Source organism: Musca domestica, unplaced genomic scaffold, assembly GCF_030504385.1.
Source record: "Musca domestica strain aabys unplaced genomic scaffold, Musca_domestica.polishedcontigs.V.1.1 33, whole genome shotgun sequence".
Classification (NCBI taxonomy): domain Eukaryota; kingdom Metazoa; phylum Arthropoda; class Insecta; order Diptera; family Muscidae; genus Musca; species Musca domestica.
In genome coordinates this window covers 6,863,944-6,884,951 of record NW_026712312.1, presented here as the reverse complement: position 1 = coordinate 6,884,951, position 21,008 = coordinate 6,863,944, and the positions used below count along the sequence as shown (strand labels likewise).

Here is a 21,008-nt window from a genome sequence, read left to right as displayed (position 1 = left end):
CGACTGTAGCCTTTGCTTACTTGTTTAATAGTAAATTAATATAATTCATCGTAGTGTGACAAATACGTTTAACTGTGCAAACTTATATTAAGGAGCGAATATTTTTATACCCTCCACCTTGGAAAGGAGGGTAAATTAACATTGTCATTCCGTCTGTAAGATCCTTAAATATTCGTCGTATATATAGTATATATATTCATAATTAGCATAAAATTCTAAGTCGATTTAACGATGTCCGTCGGTATGTCTGTCCGTCTGTTCAAATCACGACACACCCACCATTATTTGACGTAAAGCTTCAAAATTTAGCAGAACAATTTGTATCGTATGTAGGATGATTAGTATTGAAAATGAGATATATCGGTCCACGTTTTGGTATAGCTCCCATATAATGGTACCTCCCGATATTCGGTATTTTGATGATTCTTGCCACATTTTTTCACGGATTTGTCTGAAAATTGGTATTTGTAGGTCATAAAGGGTCCCAGTTCGTGTTGCGAAACATTGTATGTATGGGTCCAAATAACCTCCAGAGATTCGGTATTTTGATGATTCTTGCCACATTTTTTCACGGATTTGTCTGAAAATTGGTATTTGTAGGCCATAATGGGTCCTAGTTCGTGTCGCAAAAAATTGTATGTATAGGTCCACGCTTTGGTATAACCCCCATATAACCTCCAGATATTCGCTATTTTGATGATTTTTGCCACATTTTCCCACGAATATATCTAACAATTGGTATTTGTGGGTCATAATGGGTTCTAATGTTTCCTTCCTAAGGTGGAAGGTATTAAAAGTTCGGCCCGGCCGAACTTATTGTTTTTAACTCATTCGTCGACTTTTAGTACCCATAAATAACTACTGGAAAATATTGAGTTAGTAGGTTGATTTGTAAGAGGCTTTGTCTACCAACAAAGGGATTCGAACAACCATTACATGAGAATTTTTGACAAACAATTACGGGTGAGATACCATAAGTAGGTGATATGACATAGAACTGATAATAATATACGAAGTTTAATCTTTGTGCGGGTGTGGAATATCGACCTGATCTGAATTTGAACAAGTTAGAAAGTATCAGACGATTTTGATGACGGATGTATACACTCCGCCAAATAATTTTTGTTGCGTTATTATTATTAACATGATGACTTTTTATTTAGTTGGTACCGAAGGGTTGGGCCAATATTTTGCCGGTCGCTTTATATGAGATATTTTATAATTTTTTGAAATTTTGAAATTTCCAACTTTATGCGAATAATTGTTAATCAAAAATTTAACCATTTGTGGGTAGGAACCAAGACAAATGGCCGATTTTTTCCATATTCACATCAAGTCTCTAGCTGAGAGAAATATTTACATACTCCAAGAATATCTGACTTGTTTCACAAGTAATGAGAAACTTAATTATTGAAAATTGTTACACTTTGTGGGCGAGAAACCAAAAAGGGGTGGTACATCTGTCAGCCATACTGACATATGGCTAATGTTCGATTAATTAAATATATATTGACATCTAGAATAGTGTTGACATGTTTGTTTGGGATACCATAGTATTTTGTTGTTGCAAAACATTCAGGCTTAATCCCATTATTGTTGTTTTTATAAAAACAACATTTGTTTATTAGTGGAGAAAGATGGTAATGTTTACCAGGTGGTAAGGTAGGGAATACCTAGGTTTCGGAAAGAGCCACCAATCCTAATCAGTTCCCTTCTCCGCAGTAGTAATTTTAAAAGTAAATCCTATGACAAAAAAAAAAAAAACTTTTTTTTACCCATGTGACAAGATCGTAAGCTCAATATAAGAAGAACCAAATAATTGAATTAAAATAAAATTCTCTTCGAAAGTATTCTAAATCTTACAACCGCACTTATAAACATTTTCATCTCTCTCCACTTGTTATACGTTCTTATAAGAAACTGTACGACATCTACCATCTTTATAACAGATCTTGTATAAATGGTATTATTAAGATGTACAAAGTGTGAACGGAATCAGATATCAATTTCGCATTTTATGAGCTTCTTGAATATTTAAAATTTTGACACTTTGTGGAGGAGGTATCAGAAGGAGTGGACCGATATATCTCATCTTCTTCTTGTGTTAGTAGAAAGTTGGGATGTAGTTTTAGACCCAACAAAGTATTCTTGATCAGCGTAATACGTTTTAGCCCTGTCCTTCCGTATGACCCTCTGTTGTAATCACGTAGAGTCAAAACGAATTAACATAGGGAGATAAAATTTCATTTTCATTTCATTTATTTCATACAATTCAATATAAATAAGCCAACATGGTCAAAATCTTATATTAACATACAACAGTATAAAAACAATATTAATCTAAAAAAAAAAAAAACTAAATAAATAACAAAAGTAATCAACGAATAGTAATATATATACAAAAATAATAATAATAATAATTTTGTACAGATCAGTCTTATATATGCAGGCAGGTTTAGTTGGTAGATGGGCTATATCGGTTTACCATATCGTTAGTCCCATTTAACGTTAAAATAGGTAAATATAAATGTACCTCTTTATAATCGGTATTTTGATCATTTTGGAGACGTTACAGACCGGAACGACCCGGTCAAATTATTAAAAATTTGACAGACGTGGCAGATTTCGTGCAAACGCAGTCATAAAGCTCTGCAACCATAAGTTCGAGGCTCAATGTTTAGTCATTCAATAAAATTAAATAAAAAATACAATAATTTGATATTTTTGTTATGTTTGCCGAAAATTTACATTTTGGTTAACCCTTCTCTAGACTCGTTGATCTATCTGTTGGCAGTTGATTATGAACTTTATAGTTTGTACCCATGGTACAATAAGAGGTAAAACAGTTTGTAACAACAATTACAACACAATTCTGATACCATGATAAGCAAGAAGTGTGTCTCAATAAAAAAATAAATAAACGAAAATCGAGAAAAATGAACGAAACGCTGATATTTTTTTCATAACTTTGATAGAATCTTTTTATTATGTCATATTTCCATCTTGTTAAATTTAAACAAGCGGGTTCTGCAATAAATGTTTTTTATAACGTTTGACTTTAAAACTTCTTTTTTGTTTTTTGAAAACAATAAATACAAACATAGGCGTGACAAAAACTGGACACACTCAGAAATATTCATCTCAGATTTCTTGTTGAGAGAAATATTTAGATAATCAGCTGGTAGCTCTGCTGCACCTTTTAATTATACAATGTTTGTATTCAATTCTTGGACAAAGCTTTGGGTGGAATATGGAGTTTTAGTTGATGTTGTTGTGGATTTATAAAACGCAATTGAAAGTAGGTTAAAAAGTCGAATCTTCTTTGCAAAAAGGGAAAAATTCCGAAAAATACAACTGCAAACTATAATTACTGAGAGTCCTAGGATTACCAATAATGATATTATATATTGATTTAGTAAAATCGAACTTTGCTTTTATTTATATGCAGTTCTAACTAATGATGAACTTAATTTATCAAAAATTGTTAGTTAACACACAATTAGTGTTTAAGTATTTATGTTATACATCACTTTATTTACCTAAATCCTTAGTTGACCCATCTGGGTTAGTAGTCTTACATTATATAAAATGTAAAAGAGTTGTTAAAAATATATGTTTTATTACAATCTTTTTAAGTAATTTCTTTTTATATTTTAAGGTAATATTTTATGATCTTGGCCTTGATGTTTCTTCCTTCCATAAATCTATGTTTTAAAAACTAACTTATATTTTTACCGACATCGTGATAAATCACTAAGGCCATGTGTGTGTGTCATGTTGTCTTAAAAATCAAATGCCATCTTTGCAGTTAATGATGTGTAAACTTTTGTTTAAATATTACAACTTAGATGAAGTTCGAACATTGACTCTATCGGGTCATTGTGGCGTTTAATCGGATCATAAAGGGTTATATTTTAAAAAAATCATGTTTTGCAAAACAATTCGGATTTGGTCAAGTTAAAATGTAGTTTAACGATGATCTATTCGTCAGACCACAGCTTTTTAAAAAAATATATGGTACCATCTAGTGCTCAGAAATAAATGGGCAACGGGGTGCCACTTTTAATAATATTGGAATATTGGAGCACGCAGATTTACGAAATGTCTGAGTCTTCCTCGAAATTATTTTTGCTAACAAAAATTTCCCCAGTTGCACTATTTGAGGTGCAGTTAGGAAAAAATTGTAGTTCCTAATTTTTGAGAAAGTATTTTTTATATTTTTTTATTCACTCGTTGTACTTTTTTTGGGGCACCCAAAAATATACATTTAAAAGGACTTTCATTTCGAATATTTGCGTCTTAAATTATAGGTTCTTGATATGGACACTATTTTTAGGTCCCTTTGGACCAAATCTGTTTCAGGACATTTGGAGTCGATCTAGAGTTGTCCGCTCATCTGTCTGCGATTTGGACCAAACATTGTTGTCAAACTTAGGTCAAGTTCGGATATGGGCAATATCGGTCCACTCCTTTTGGCACATCCCCCACAAAAAAAAAAAATCAAAATAAATAATTTACCGCATAAAAAGAAAGGCCCAAATGATTTTGCTCAAACTCGACAAATCCAAATATTTTTATCAGTGCTAAGTCAGGTGCGAAAATGGACAATATTGGCCCACTCCATCAAGTACGTCCCCCACAAAGGGTCGGAATTTGGAATCATTGTATGTATAAAATGAAACAAGAGTCCAATTGTCTACAAATTTGGCACATCTCTTAAATTTTATTAACCCAAGGTCTGGTGTGAAGATAATATATATCCATCCACTCCTTGTGGTACCTCACCCACAAAGGGTTAGCATTTGGAATAGCCATGAAGCTCCTACAACGCGAAGTTAACATTAGATACGTTCAAATTCGGTTCATCTCAGTATTTCCATCAATACAAGATCTGGTGTGAAGATGGAATATATCGACCTACTCCTTCTGGTACATCCCCCACAAAGGGTTAACATTTTGAATAACCGAAACGTCAATTAAATGTGAAATAAAGAACTGATTGATTATTTTCATTCTCATCAAATACCACAGATTTCTACCAAGACAAGATATGTTGTATCATGCTAGATATCGGACTTCTCATTTAAGTATCTCCCCACCATGGAGTTCGAATTTCAAATAACAAAACACTCATAAAACGGGAATTAATGCTCCGATTCTCTTAAAATTTCACGTATTCCAATATTTTCACTAATGAAAGATACAAATCGGCCTACCCTATCTCGTACCACATCCTCCACAAATATGTATACCCTATATCACATAGTGGAGAGGGTATTATGTCTTTATGCATTTGTTTGTAACATGATAGACATGATAGAGATAGACTTATAGTTAATCTAAAGGATCTTCATAGAATTACTTTCTGAGTCGATTTATGCATGTCAGTCCGTCTGTCTATGTATTCTTGTGAACAAAATGCAGATCGCATTTATTATACGATTGAAATGAAATTTTCCCAACAATATTTTTTTGGCCGTATTGAAATTGATGATAATCGGTTCGGATTTAGATATAGCTTCCATATATCTTCAAGCTATTTCGGGTTAAATAAGCATCAAATGGCCAATATAAGTCCAAATAACCTGAATTTTGTACATCCCACCGAATTTAGTCTAGAAGCAAGTACATTGAATTTGGTGAAAATCGGTTAGGATATAGCTATAGCTCCCATAAAGTCCTCAAAAGGGTAATATGCATTCCAAAACAATAATCTTTGATATCTGATATCAGATACAGCTCTGACATAAGTGTATCAAATTTTGGGTTCAGATTTGGATATAGCTCCCACATACATCTTCAACCGATTTCGGGTTAATTGTACACCAAATGGCCCATATCTGTCCAAAAGTCCTTGATTTTCGTACATCCGACCGGATTCAGTCTAGAAGCAAGTACGGCAAATTTGGAGAAATTCGATTCAGATATAGCCATAGCTACAATATATATGTTTCATCCGATTTGGTGTTTAAAGTCCCTCATAATACCAGATAAAATGATACCAGATAAAATGATCTTTGATACCAGATATCAGATACAGCACTGACATAAATGTATCAAATTTTGTCAAGTTCGGTTCAGATTTGGATATAACTCCCAAATATATCTTAAACCGATTTCGGGTTAATTGTTCACCAAAAAGTCCTTGATTTTGGTACATCCGAGCAAATATAGTCTAGAAGCAAGTACGGCAAATTTGCAGAACTTCCATTAAGATATAGCTACAGCTCCCATATATATGTTTCATCGGATTTTGTGTTTAAGTCCCTCAAATTCGTAATATGCATTCGACAACAATGATATTTTTTACCAGATATCTTATAGAGCTCGGAAATACCTTTGCCAAATTTTATTGTGCAAATAATGGCTAATATCAGCCCAAATTGAGTGAATTTCGGGACGAAATTCAGGAACGTATATTAGTTCCCTCTGAAACCGAACTATAAAAGCTCTAAAACCAAATGTTGATAGGTGGTAAGATCTATTTTAAATAAATTCCTTTCTTTGCGGGAGCTCTATTAAATATGCATTGTGGTGTAGGGTATCATATAATCGGTCCCGACTTTTGATTTTTCTTTACTTTTTTACTTAAAATTTAAATTTTACTTTAAGTAGACCTTTATTTTGAATTTCCAAAAAAGGCCTATTACTTTAATCCGAAACAAATTCAAACCTCATCCAAATTCTTAAACTAGACCCCAATTTAACAATCACTTAACCAATGTAAATAACGGCAACTCTTCGTTACGGAACACTGTGCGCTAAGCCTCTTCATGGGTCTCTTGAAGTAATCGCCAAGAAAAATTAACACCTTGTTGTCATTGTCTGTGGTAGAATGCTCACTGCTGTGTGCTCACCTGCTCTTCCTCTTTGTTTGTTTGTTTGTTGTACGTTTTGTTCTGTTCTGTTCTATTCTCTTCTGTTGGGTTCGGTCTTATGAATGAAAAATGTTTCCCATCAATATCAGCTGTGAGAAGTGAGCGAGCGGCAAAGTGAGTAAATGCAATGGCTTCCCATGATGGACGTCTGGATGGATGGGTGACTTATTTGTGTTGTGAGCGAGTATCGGGGTGTATGCATGAGGGTATGGGCTCCAGTATAAGTAGCTGTGCAGCAATCAATGTCAAGTAGAATTTTTTTGGTGTGACCGCCGCTGTTGTTACTTCTTCTTCTGCTTTGTATTGGCTGATTGTCGCAGCCGCTAATCATGATAAGTTGATAAACAATAACATTTTCCAGTATTGCTACTGTTACTCACATTGGTGTTGTTGTTGTTGCTGATTTATGAATCTGCTTTAGTTTTGTGTGGACATATTCATATATAGAAATATTTGTTAGGCAAACATTTTGATAATATTGAAGACAACAGTATCAGCGTCACATTGTTTGATTTTCATTGTAGCGTTCGTTTCTTTTTTTTCGGGGGGTTCCTAATTATGCTGTCAGGTGTTTTGAAAATTAGTTTTGATTTACTTGGCGACGGAGTAGCGTGGCGTGGTGTGTCTGCAGTAGTGGAGTGAAATGAAATGTTTTCCTACATATCTAACTGTCGTATTTGCCATCATCTTCATAACATTTTTTAGTTTTTGTACATTTTTATTGTTGCAAGTAAATATTTTTTCTAAAATTATAATAATTTATGACGTTCTGTGGTGAGAAATTAACTTAAAAATTCTATCACAATTTAGATAGACAACGGCGAGAGTTGGCACGAGTGTGAACCCGATTTCGAAAAGATAAGTTATATCGACCGCAGTCGAATATTACGTCAGATACCAGATAGCCGTGACCGTAGGTAAGCATGACTAAAATCACAGCACGGGGAAAGAAATATTTTTTTAAAGTTTAATAATAACTAAACGCTGAGGTTTATCTCGATGGGCAACAGAAAAAGATATTTTCGTCAAGTGGAGAGAAATGAAATGCTTTGAACTATACAATAAAGATAAAGTCCAATTATTTAAAAAAATGAGTAATAGATCAAGACAACACTTGTGACAACAAGCGGCAAGTACTATTTTGTAGTGTAGTTTGATTAAAAATTAAAGTGGAAAAATAATTAAGAACGTATTTATGGAATATATGAAAATAATTAAGGTTTGATATTTAAACAGTGTTTTAATGTTTGTGATACAAATAGATTGGGTGCAGAATGCTATATTCCACTGAATAAAGTACTATTTTTTTCAAATTTTTTATTCTAAAATTTATCGTTAAATTTTAAGCAGAAAATGTCTGCATTTGCATTCGAAACTAGTCATTTAAAAGTGCAACAAGATTTCAGAAAAATCAGCTAAACCTTTTTGAGAAAAAATAAATTTACCAAAAAAAAAAAAAAAAAAAAAAAAAAAAAGGAAAATGTCGGCAATTTTGTATTATTGTAGACAAAAAAATATATGACTTGGGCCTTAGAACACCTCTATTTTTATAAGTCCCTTAATGAAACAAAGTCAAACCCCAATAATAAAGTTTACTAAAATATTAGTTCTATCACATTGATTAATAGTTCCACGATTCTATATTAAAATCGTATTTCAAATCTAATAAGATATATAATTTGATTAGAATCTTGATTGCCTTCTGAAAATTCAGAAAATCCAATGCTACTGACCCCTCGCAATGTTTTTTTATGTCCTCCACCATACATAGCATGGAGGGTATATTAAGTTCGTCATTCCGTTTAGACCTCACAGGGTATATATTCTTGATCAGGGTACAATTCTAAGATATCCGTCTTTTGTAATCACGCCAGAGTAAAATCGAATTAAGATAGGAAACAACTTTTTGCACAGATCTGTCTTTTGTCCGCAGGCAGGTCACGTTCGGTACACCCGATATTCGATATTTTGATGATTGTATCTAAACTGTTCAATGCATTTGTCTGAAAATCCACACAATTACTTCCTTCTAAGTAATTTACGCTCAGGGAGAGAATTGTCTATATAGGTCCACGATATTGTATAGCCCCCATACAACGGTACCCCCGATGTTCAATATTTTGTGATTTTAGGATCATTATTGACCGGAATTTGTTTCAAATGTCGTGTTTAGAGTTCGTAATGGGTACTACAGCCTAAGAGAAAAATTGCGTATGCAGGCTAACGTCTTCGTATAGCCCCCATATGTCGGTGCCTCCATATATTCGGTATTTTGATGATTTTAGCTACATTATTCACCAGAACTGTTTCAAAAGTCATGTTTAGAGTTCGTAGTTTATACTACAGCCTATGACAGAAAATTGTCTATGCAGATTCAGGCGTTTGTATAGCCTCACATATCGGTACCTCCATATATTCGGAATTTTGATGATTTTAGCTCATTATTCACCTTATTGTTTTCAAGTTTCGTATTAGTATATTGTAATGGCCTATAACAAAATAGCCTATGTATATCCCGACCCGAACGGCGACTTCCTATATTCCGTATTTTTAAGATTTAAACAATATTTTTAAATGATTTTTTTTTGAAAATTTCAAATTTGTTCCAAATGACGGAGTGTATTCAAAGGTTGGCCCGGGTGAACTCACAGCTTGTTTGTTTGTTTTTTTTTTTTAATTTAGCCCACACTATCCAATGAATTTACCTTCTACTAATTTAATGAAAATCATTTTCAGGTGTTAATAATATATGATTGGTCAGTCATAATATAATACAATTAGGTGATATATCCTTGTTCGAACTTTGAAAAAAATTTTTTCATTTCCACGCTAGTTCTAATAATGAGACAACTACACTTTATTATTCAAATTATTGTGGGGTACCTCCCCCACAATACCAATACAGAAAGAAAGATTGGGGAGATATGTTCAATTTTAACACTTGAGCCAATGTAGGTCAGATTATTAGGAAGTTTGAAGAAAATCGGACTACGAGTTCACATACCACGAGAAATATAACTCAATTGTTTTTTTTTAATTTATTGGAGAGGCACAAGAAGGATTGGTACAATATTCTCAACACACGATCTAAGCATAGTCTAATGAAAATATAGCCGAAGAAATTTTATTACCGTTTATCTTCGAAAAACAAAAAATCAGGGGTAAAGGATAAATGCAGGTTGGTTGATAAATGCAGTTTGAGAAAAATAACCGATTTGTGATGTTTATCCGCTTTTTGAACCTTTATGGGATTTCGTCCATTTCCTCATCTAATCTACAACTGATACTTGTAATATCCCCAAATATTTGTCGTAGACCCCATAAAGTATATGTATTCATGATCAGCATAAATTTCTAAGTCGATTTAACGATGTCCGTCTGTCTGTTAAAATCACGATACAGCCCATATTTGACGTAGAGCTTCAAAATGTGGCAAAACAATTTGTATTGTGTCTAGGATGTTTGGTATTGAAAATGAGATATATCGGCCCACGTTTTGATATAGCCGTCATATAACGGTGCCTCTCGATATTCGGTATTTTAATAATTTTTGCCCCATTTCTCTACGGATTTGTCCAAAAATTGTCATTTATAGTTCGTAATCGGTTCTAGCTCCGGTGTTGGAACATAGTGTACAGGGTGAGATGAAAAAACTGTAACCAACTTCAGACCAACTGTCATTTCTAAGCCACTCGCCCGGCAGCTGTTAAAATTATTCCATTGCCAGCTCATTATATTGTTTACAAGGGTACAAAAGCATTTTGGTGAGAATTTTCCAGAAAAAAAGTTATTCGTGATGGATGTCAAGCGTGATAGTGTGATTTCTTTATATTTGGCTGGAAAACCACAAGTGGCTATCGTTAGAGCACTCCAGCATTTAAATGTGAATAAATCTTTTGTGTCTCGTACCATCGCTCATTACCTGGTAGCAAACAAACAAAACGATCGTGTGTACTTGCCAAAGAGGTCAGCAGCTTAAAATGTGCACCTTAGGTTTGCCACCAGAACTCAAGCACCGGCCAAGGTAATGGTGTGGGCCGCCATAACAGCCTAATCGACAGTGACATCAGTATAAATGCCGAACATTATCGCGAAAATATTCTGAAGGGTGTATTAAAGCCTTGGGCACACAAACATTTTGGCCGCAGACCTTGGACATTCAAACAGGACTCAGCACCGTCGCACTCAGCACTATCACCTCAAGCAAGCGCTTCGTCGGGAATGGGCTAAAATACTGCAGAATAACATTCAAGCCGACGGTATCATTGGTGGTTTGTAGGCCATAATTCGTGTCAGAGGTGACCAATTCGAACAAATCTAAACTTGTTCTAAAATTTGATGCTATTTTCGACATTTTTTGCTTATTCAAAAAATTAAAAAAAAAAAAAATTTAAAAATTATGGCGTTTGACTTTTTGCAGATTTTTTATCTCACCCTGTAGTTAATATTGGTTCAACAAAAAAAATTTCTTTGTTTTGATACATTTCAGATGTCCACGAACCTTCAACAGCTTATCCGAGGCCGATGAAGAAATAAAAGTCTCCATAATAATTACCTATCACAATGAATCTCTGTCGACACTGCTGACGACAATCTATTCGATTTATAGGCGGACGCCGTCTCAATATCTCCAGGAGATTATTATAATTGATGACTATAGCGAAGATGGTAAGTCGGCTGATTAAGAACTCATCTCTCGTCTAATTTGATTAGCTAATTCCATTAGAGCGCCTTTGATTAACCACCCTACCATAATTCATTACCTTCCACTTCCAGGCCATAAACCAAAAAATTGCTTTCATTTTTGCCAAAAAAAAAGTTCATCTTCAACTAATTCGCCCCCCATATTTCTCTCTTTTCAAAAACTTTTGCAATTTACAGATTCGACATTTAAATCGCTCATAGAAATCACCTGCCCACCATTCAACAATCGCACTCTTCTGCGAATACAGCGTCATCGGCAGCGTTGGGGCCTAATCAAATCTCGCAACATGGGCGCCCTAATGGCGCGTGGCAACTATTTGATGTTTATGGACAGTCACTGTGAAGTGAATCAACAATGGCTCGAATCGCTGTTGCACGTTCTGTTGTCTTCGCCCGGCAGTGGCCATAAAATGGCTGTTAGTCCGATGCTGGATAATATCGATGCGGAGACGGGTGAATACAAAACCACCGAGGCATCCATAAAAGGTGGTTTTGATTGGAATTTGCATTTCCATTGGATTGCGAGAGATAACATTTTAAATCCTTTTACAACTTTTAGGTGAGTGGTTGAGTTCGAGTTTAGTTCTGTCATTCCCTTCTGTCTGCATCCCGGCCGTTTCATTCCAAGGATTTGAATTCGAGTTCGTTTGTTTGTTTCTCTCTGTTTTTTTTTTTTTTTTTTTTAGATTCTCAAAAGCGGCTGTGTTTTTAGAAAATATGCAGATATTTCTGTAGCCACGTTCATAATTCAAATATTTGAATGTTCGGCTATGATGACCGTTTTGAGAGTGTTTGTGTGTTGCTGTGTATTTTTTGTTACTTCCTTTTTGTGTGTGTTTTTGTATTGGTCACCTGGAACTCAGCAGTACTCATCATCTCGATTTTCGTTGTTGGTCTGTTATTTCAGATCTCCTACCTTTGCTGGCGGCGTATTTCTGATTTCACGAAATTGGTTTTTTAAATTGAAAGCTTTTAACACTCGTCTGGAGGTTGGTAAATGTTTTGTAAACAAACCGTACTTTATTTGTGTGTTTGTAACTTAGTAAGTGTATTGGTGATTGGGTGTGAGAGTGGAAGTGGGTGGTTATATTGGAGGTTGGCATTTTGTTGTAGTTGAAATTGGGTGGGTGAAGTTGTATTTCTGTTTCTGTTTATTCGGATTATTGATGGGTGCCGGAGATGTAAATACAGTCGATTTTAGTGGAAAGTAAAAGCGAATTTTTCAAAGTGAATTTATATATACCTGCTGTTGGCAGACCCATATAGATATACATAACCCTTGTTTAATCATACTTAATAGGTTTAATATAAATCTATTCATAGAAAGGATGTGTTGGCTATGTAATAAAATCGAAGTTAGGACCGTTTTTTTATGTAGCAAACCCAGCCGATTTTGCTTTTTCTCTCTTAATTGGGGAATTCAAAAAAAATGCACCTATTTTGACTAAAATAGCTGATGTGTAGCACTGATCCTGGATATGTTGACCTTCTTTTTTCTATCTCTGATATGGATGATTAAATCTGGAATTGTGCTGACATTATTTGTTTTGTTATTGAAGTGCGAGCTCAAACAAATTTGGTACATAGTAATATTATTGTCAAACTTAGATCGAGTTCGGAGATGGACCATATCGGTCCACTCCTTCTGGTAACTACCTCACCAAAGATCGAAATTTTCAAGAAATGCTTTACTGTACAAAAAGAGAAGGGATAATCCGGTTTTGCTCCAACTTTGCAAATCCTAATATGTCTATCAGTGCTAGGTCAGGTGCGAAAATAGACAAAATCGGTTCACTTCATCAAATACCTGCCCCACAAAGGGTCAATGTTTTGAATAATTATAAATCTTATAAAATGTGATGTAAGATTCCGTTTGTCTTCAAATTACACACATCACATCGGTCCACCCCTGCTGGTACCTCCCCTACAAAGGGTCAACATTTTGAATAACCATTAGACATATAAAACGAGAAATTAACATCCGACTCCATTCGGACTTGGCACATCTCAATTATTTATCAACACAATATCTGTTAAAAATATGGTAGAGATCGAACAATTCCTTCTGGTACTTCCTCCACAAAGTGTCAAAATTTTAATTAACAAAAACGATTATTAAAACCGAAATAAGCATCCGGTTCTCTTCATATTTCACACATCCCATTATTTCTACTAATACAAAATTTGCTGTGAAGATTGGATATATCGAAATAATAGTTTTAGACCCAACAAAGTATATATGTTCTTGATAATTCTATATATATTCTAAGTCGATTTAGCCATGTCCGTCCGTCTGTGCGACTGTTGTAATCACTCTAGAGTCCAAACGGCATGTGACAGGAACCTAAAATTTTGCGTGAAGTTGTCTTTTGCAGTCAGATCAAGTTCGAAGATGAGCTATATCGGTCAACCCCACATAATTGTACCTCTCCATATTCGGTATTTTCACTATTTTTGACACACTTTCTTACGTAATAGTTTAAAATTCTGTATTTAGCGTTTATATTATGGTCTACCTCCTGTGGCAGAACTTTGTCTTTATAGATTCACCTTTTCGTATTGTCCCCATATATACATATTTGAAATGTGGTTTTAGAGTTTGTATTGAGATCTACCTAATGTGGCATAATATTATCCATATATGTCCTCGTTTTTCTATAGCCCCCTAATAAAGATATCTCTCGATATTCGATATTTTTACGATTTTATTCACACTTTCCAAAGGTACTTCACGAAAATTCGGTATTTTGAGGATTTGAGCGAAATTTTTTTACAGGATTACTTAAAATTTGGTAATGGGTTATTCTGCTTATATTGAACAATTTATGTATAAGTTAAAGTTCTTCTATAGCCCATATCCTTCCGATATTTTGTATTTTGATGACTGAAGCCAAATTGTTTACAGAATTGTTTAAAATTTGCATTGGATGTTCCTAATAACAGAAGTAACGCATACCCTCAAATACTAGAAATTCGGCATTTACAGACATAATGTAGGTCTAATCCTTATGATACGTCCTCAAAATCGGGCATGCCGAAAACCCAATCGACAATTTCTAACTTGTTTTATGAAAATTGGTCAAAAAGAATAACCTACTTAGGTTTATTGGATGGTACATAGCCGATCAATAGATTTAATGGGATATGGTATTCGAAGACCCGTTTGAAAATTTCTGAAAAAAACTGATTGTCTAACATGTTTTTATTAAAATTACTCGAAAATAAGAACCTACGTTGAGTTATTGATCCCTTGTAGGTCCATTGAATGGAATCTAGATCGAGAAAATGGACTACTATGCTTTCAAAACATGAACTTACGTTGACTATCTTTTGTTGGTTCTCCATAGGGAGTCTACTTCGAAACGTGGACATATGATGATTTATTTTCTTATTTTTGGTGTGAGGCCTGCTCTAAAATGGAAACCTAGAATGACTTATCCATAATCTGTAAAATTATGACTTTCTTAAGAAATGATAAGCTATGATGACCTATTGACTCTTTTTGGGCCCACTGTATGCAACCTATACTAAAAGGGATATATGGATCCTACGGAGACCAAAACCAGTGTTTTTCAATGTTTCTTCTCAAAAAGTGGAGCCTACCACAAAAATTGCGCCTGTCTACGATTCTTAATGTGGAATCCACCCAATAAGCGAGCTCATTGTGCCTTTTTGTTCATTTTTATACCCTCCACTATACTATGGCGGGTATATTAACTTTATCATTCCATTTTAACTCCTCGAAATACTTATGTCAGACCCAAAAAAAATATATATATTCTTGATCAGCGTAAAATTCTAAGTTGTTTCGGCAATGTTCGCCTGTCTTCTTCTTAGAAGGCTAAAATTTTGCACATATGTGTATTTTGCCAGTAGGCAGTTTAAGTTCGTAAATGTCATTTCGCTCCAATTTTTGGTATAGCCCCCATATAACAGATCAATATTCGGTATTTGATGATTTTAGCGACGCTATAAACCGGAATTGTTTCGAATTTCGTATTGGAGGATCTTAATCGATACTTTAACATATGGCAGAAAATTGTCTATATAGGCCCACGTCTTCATTATTATTCAAGCCGAATTGTTTTAAATTTCGTATTTGAAGGTCCTAATGGTACTATAACCTATGACGAAAAATTACTTCTGCAGGCCCCTATATAACGGTACCTCATCTTAGTCGGTATTTTTAGATTATTAAAGACATCCACGTCTTCGTATACCCCTAAACGTAACTCCCTTTTTCGGGAAGGGTACCTCCCTTTTTAGGTATTATAATTATATTAGCTACATAATTCAACGGAATTGTTTTAAATTTCGTATTTGAAGGCCCTAATCGGTAACAGCTTGTGACAAAAAATGTCCTTTGCAGGTCCTCGTCTTCGTGTAGCCCCCATATAACGGTTTTCATTTAAACGTAATTTTCTGTCGATTTTTTAAGTTCCTGTCAAACGGTATTAAGCAAGAGTTCGGCCCGGCCGAACTTAGGTGCTTTTTTTATTTGCTAATATCTTAAAATTCCTAGTAATCGCTCTGCCGATCATTCTTCATCCAATGCACTGTATTAATTCATTTTCATTTCAAAATACGCAATAGTTATGGCCAGGTATCTACGAAGGAAGGCATGCAGCCAGGCAGGCAGAGAGGCAACAAAATATGTACATATTTTGATACTTTTTTACTTTGAGCATTTTTTGTCTAAGCTTTCCAATCGTAGTTTGTTTGTTTGCTTTGTTTTTTAGTTTGGCATATTTTTCGAAGTCAGTTTGGTTTTGGCAACATTTTTGTTGTTGTTTTGGTTGCCATTCGAGTTTGGTTGGGCCAAAAAACGGAAAACCTGTTATGTGAATTCATGTCCACGACCATGGAATGGTGTTTTCCGTAGAGGTGAAACGGAATATCTTTTTTCCCTCGTTACATTATGATATGTCGGGCGATGACGGTGTGTCAGTGTGTCGTGAAATAGTGTAGGCCTGTGTGTATTTTAGGCCGATAAATGAAAAGACTTTTTGAGTATTGAATTGGTCGAGATTGATGGAATTTGTGTTTACATTGCACTTTAACTTCAGTTTGCTGCTTTTGGGGCTTATGGTTTCCGGGGGATGGGGTAGGGGTAGGGGAGGTGCTTTGTGAGCGAACTGTGGAATGTAGAATGAAGTGAAATAGTAACCAAACTTAATTTCAACAAGCCACATCAAGGACCTTTTAGTTAAAAAAGTAAAGAGCTGAGAATGAATGAGCCGAGCCGAGTCGAGCGCATCTGTCTGTGTTTTTGGGTTGGGGGTGGAGGTTGTTGTGTTTCTGTGTGTGTTTCTTTCTTTATTTAATATTTTTATCTCAATTCTTTTGATTTGTAGTGTTTGTTTAATTTTCATAATTTTCTTTTGTTGTTTTTCGGCTTTTTTCATTCGCTTCGGTTTTAATGGCCACTTTAGGTTTGGGGTGGTGAGTCCTTGGAGTTTTCTTTGAAACTGTGGCTATGTGGTGGTGAAATCCTTATTGTGCCATGCAGCAGAGTGGGTCATATTTTCCGTAAGGAGCATATTTTTAAATTTCCCGACAATGATGGCCAGGGTATTTATTTGAGGTGAGTAAGGATTTTTCTAAATATCTGTTTTAAATAAAATATTTAAAAAATTTTATTTTTAGAAATTCCAAAATCATTGCCGAAACTTGGCTAGATCACTATAAGTATAATTTTTATAATCGTAAACCCGAAGCTCGAAATATTGTTTTAAATATTTCTCGTAGTGAAATAAGGGATTTCAAGGACTCCCTGCAGTGTCGTTCTTTCGAGTGGTATTTAGATAATGTGTTTCCAGAATTAAGGTAATGACTAATACTCAATAATTTATTGAAAACTGAAATCAATTTTTTACTTCAATTTTAAGAATAGGAAATAATTTCACTGCCTATGGCACAATATCCACGCCAAGTGATCACTGTCTACATCATGATGAGAATCAGCTGGGAGGCCCCATCGTCATAATGTCACCTTGTTCCATGGCAAACATAACCAAATGGTTTTTGATGAAATCCTCAAGGCAACTACAATCGGATAAGGGACTCTGCTTGAGCCTACGAAGAGGTGGTAATTTTAAACTAATACTAGCTTTGGCTGAATGTTCCGGACTGAGGCAACAAAAATGGCTTCGTTCCGGTTTACAGTTAAAGAATTTCTTGACCAGACTTTGTGTGGAGATAACGGTAGAATTGGAGCTGACAATGAATCCCTGTCGACGTGAAGCGCCGACGCAACATTTTAGATTTTATCGCGAATTGGAAATGGTGTAGTTTTGTTGAATTATTTTTGTTAAATTTATGTAAATATATTTATTTATTGATTTGTTGTTAAGTTAATGAAAAAGTGAATTGTAAACAATTTTTAAGGACTCAACTAATCATGACTCGCATAAAATTCATAAAAATTCATTTAGGGATTTAAAAGGATAATAACACGGTGCAACACAAAAAACATTTGGAACGAATTTGGAAATTTTCAAAAATAAAATCCGCTAAAATTCTGTTAAAATCTTAAAAATATCGAATATTGCCATTATATTTGAGTCTATACGACTTGGACCTACATAGACATTGTTTGTTATAAGCCATTACCATATTCAAATTCGAAACTTGAAATAAACGGTGAATAATTTAGCTAAAATCATATGGAGGTACCATTATATCGGAGCTATACGAAGACCTGGACCTGCATAGACAATTTTCTGTCACAGGCTGTAGCATCCATTACGAACTTCAAATACGACATTTCAAACTATTTCTGTGAGTATTGTACCTAAAATCGTCAAAATACCGAATATAGGGAGGTACTGATATATGGGGCCTATACGAAGACCTGGACCTACATAGACAATTTTCTGTCACAGACTGTAGTTCCCATTACGAATTCTAAATACGTAATTTGAAACTACTCCGGTGAATAATGACGATAAAATCAATAAAATTCCGAATATTGGGATGTACCGTTATATCGGGGCTATACGAAGGCCTGGACCTTCATAGGCAATTTTCTTTCACAGGATGTAGTACCCATTACGAACTTCAAATACCAAATTTGAAACAATTCCGGTGAATAATGTCGCTAAAATCATCAAAATACCGAATATCGGGAGGTACCTTCATAAGGGGGCTATATGAAGACGTGGACCTCCACAGACAATTTTCTGTCTTAGGTTGTAGTATCCATTATGAACTTCAAATGCCAAATTTGACGATTCCGTCGAATAATGACGATAAAATCATCAAAATACCGAATATCGGGAAGTACCTCTATATTGGGGCTATACGAAGACGTGGACCAGCACAGACAATTTTCTGTCTTAGGCTGTAGTATCCATGACGAATGTGAATAATGTCGCTAAAATCATCAAACTACCGGATATCGGGAGATACCATTATATGGGGGCTATATGAAAACGTGGGCCTACATGACCCATTTACGAACTTGACCTGCCTATTGGCAAAATAAACATGTTTGCAAAATTTTAGCCTTCTATCTCAATTCGTTCGAAAGATAGCGAGATTACAACAGACAGACGGACATGCAGATAGACAGACCAAGGGACATCGCTAAATCGACTTAGAATTTCACGCTGGTCAAGAATATGTATACTTTGTTGGGTCTGACATGAGTATTTCGAGGAGTTACAAACGGAATGGCAAAGTTAATATACCCTCCATAGTATGGTGGAGGGTATAACAATTGGACAATTTACCTATTCGGACCAATTTCTAGGAATTTGAAGATATTAAAAAATTCCAAAAAGACACAATGGGCCTGCTTATCGTATGGATTCCACATACAGAACCTCAGAACCTTTCACAAGTCCAATTTTTTAGGGAAGGCTCCACTTTTTGAGTGTGTTATTTAATGTGTGTTATTTGAAGAGAACCGGATGCTTATTTCGAATTTTGTAATCATTTTGGTTATTCAAACTTTGGGTCTTTTGTGGGGTAGATACTAGAAAGAATGTTAATTTCGTGTTTTATGAGCTTCATGGATATTCAAAAGTTTGACTCTTTGTGGGGGAGGTACTTGATGGAGGGGATTGATATCCTCACACCAGAGTTTGAGTTAAAAGAAAAATATTGTGATCTGTGCAATTTAAAGGCAATCAGACACTAACTTCAAATTTTAACCTTTTGTGGTGGTGGTACTTAATGGAGGGAGGTGAGGGAGGTACTAATGCAAATACTAGGATTTACAAAGTTGGAGCAAAACTTGATTATCCTTTTACTTTCTGTGCAGTAAAATACTTTTTTTTTTGAAAATTTCGACCTTTTGTGGGGAGGAGGCTGTAGAAGATGTGTGCCGATGTTGCCCATCTTCGAACTCGATATAAGTTTGATAAAAATATTTCGATGTACCAAGTTTGGACCAAATCGGATAATCCCTTCGAGAGTTATCGTGCGCATCAGCCAGCCAGACAGACGAAGGGACTGATGGACATTGCTAGATCGATTCCAAATGTTCTGAAATGGATTTGGTCCAAAGATACCTAGGGTCTGAAACCATTATTTCATTATGGAACGTTTTGGACGTATCAAATGATATATGCCCTCTCTAGCCATATGGCTGAGGGTATAAAAATATTTCTCAAATGAAACCGCTTATATGGGGGCCATACGAAGACCTGGTCCATCATAAAAATTTTGTTTCATAGGCTGTAGTATCGATTTCGTGCTTCAAATATGAAATTTGAAACAATCCCGGTGAATCGCTGTACGCGATTTTTTGTTATAGGCTGTACTACCAAGTACAATTTCGGTAAAAAAATGTCGCTAAAGTCCTCCAAATACCGAATATTTGACATGGACTGGCATACGCGTTCATTCGACACGTAATACAAATTGTTGCTTATCTAGTAATGGAGTTGTCGGTAATAACCTCCGTCGAGGCATAGTACATAATCCTACGAACATCAATAGAGTCTCTGAAAGAATTTTAGAGGAATTACAAAGCGCATGATAATATTAACATACCATACCTGGTGCAGGGTGTAAAAATTAGCATAATTAAGTTGTATACGTAATAAATTCCTGTAAACATTTATATCAACGTAAATAAAACATTATAAAAATAAAAAAATCGAAATTTCTATGGATCCTGCAAAAACTATATCTCATTAGAAATATGACACATACTCCAAAGTTATCCATAATTCCAAGCCAATAAATCATTCAGGCAATATTGCCAAACAAATATTGACTTGGAAAAATTCTCAAACACATGCGTCACAAAAGATTTAATGGGTATTGATGTTGGACGTAGACCATGAAACACTTGGCCAAGACTGAATATTCCAATTAGTTACAACCGAATAGAGCAAATTAGTCGAGACGCATACACGCACACACACACACATGCGAACATCTTCGACTCTACCGTTGACCATTCAAAACAGAATG

At 34.9% G+C, this 21,008-nt stretch overlaps 1 protein-coding gene across 2 annotated transcripts; it reads left to right on the top strand.

Moving 5' to 3' along the window:
* The first annotated feature begins 7,139 nt into the window (after window positions 1–7,139).
* LOC105261575 (putative polypeptide N-acetylgalactosaminyltransferase 13) lies at window positions 7,140–17,959 on the top strand. Of its 2 annotated transcripts, none has more exons than XM_059125474.1 (8): window positions 7,140–7,608; window positions 7,689–7,795; window positions 11,368–11,546; window positions 11,760–12,141; window positions 12,490–12,571; window positions 17,015–17,166; window positions 17,229–17,408; window positions 17,471–17,959. In XM_059125474.1, the coding sequence occupies exons 1-8, from the start codon at window positions 7,522–7,524 to the stop codon at window positions 17,871–17,873; spliced, it is 1,572 nt and encodes a 523-aa protein (XP_058981457.1). In that variant the 5' UTR covers window positions 7,140–7,521; the 3' UTR covers window positions 17,874–17,959. The 2 variants fall into 2 exon arrangements, with proteins under 2 accessions (XP_058981457.1, XP_058981458.1); XM_059125475.1 differs by having other exon boundaries at window positions 17,476–17,616.
* Window positions 17,960–21,008: the final 3,049 nt, after the last annotated feature.

Coding starts and splice junctions, on each gene's coding strand:
- LOC105261575 (XM_059125474.1), top strand. CDS start 7,522: ATGAAATGTTTTCCTACATATCTAACTGTCGTATTTGCCATCATCTTC. Junction 12,142..12,489: donor AATCCTTTTACAACTTTTAG/GTGAGTGGTTGA, acceptor CTGTTATTTCAG/ATCTCCTACCTTTGCTGGCG. Junction 17,409..17,470: donor AATGTGTTTCCAGAATTAAG/GTAATGACTAAT, acceptor TTCAATTTTAAG/AATAGGAAATAATTTCACTG.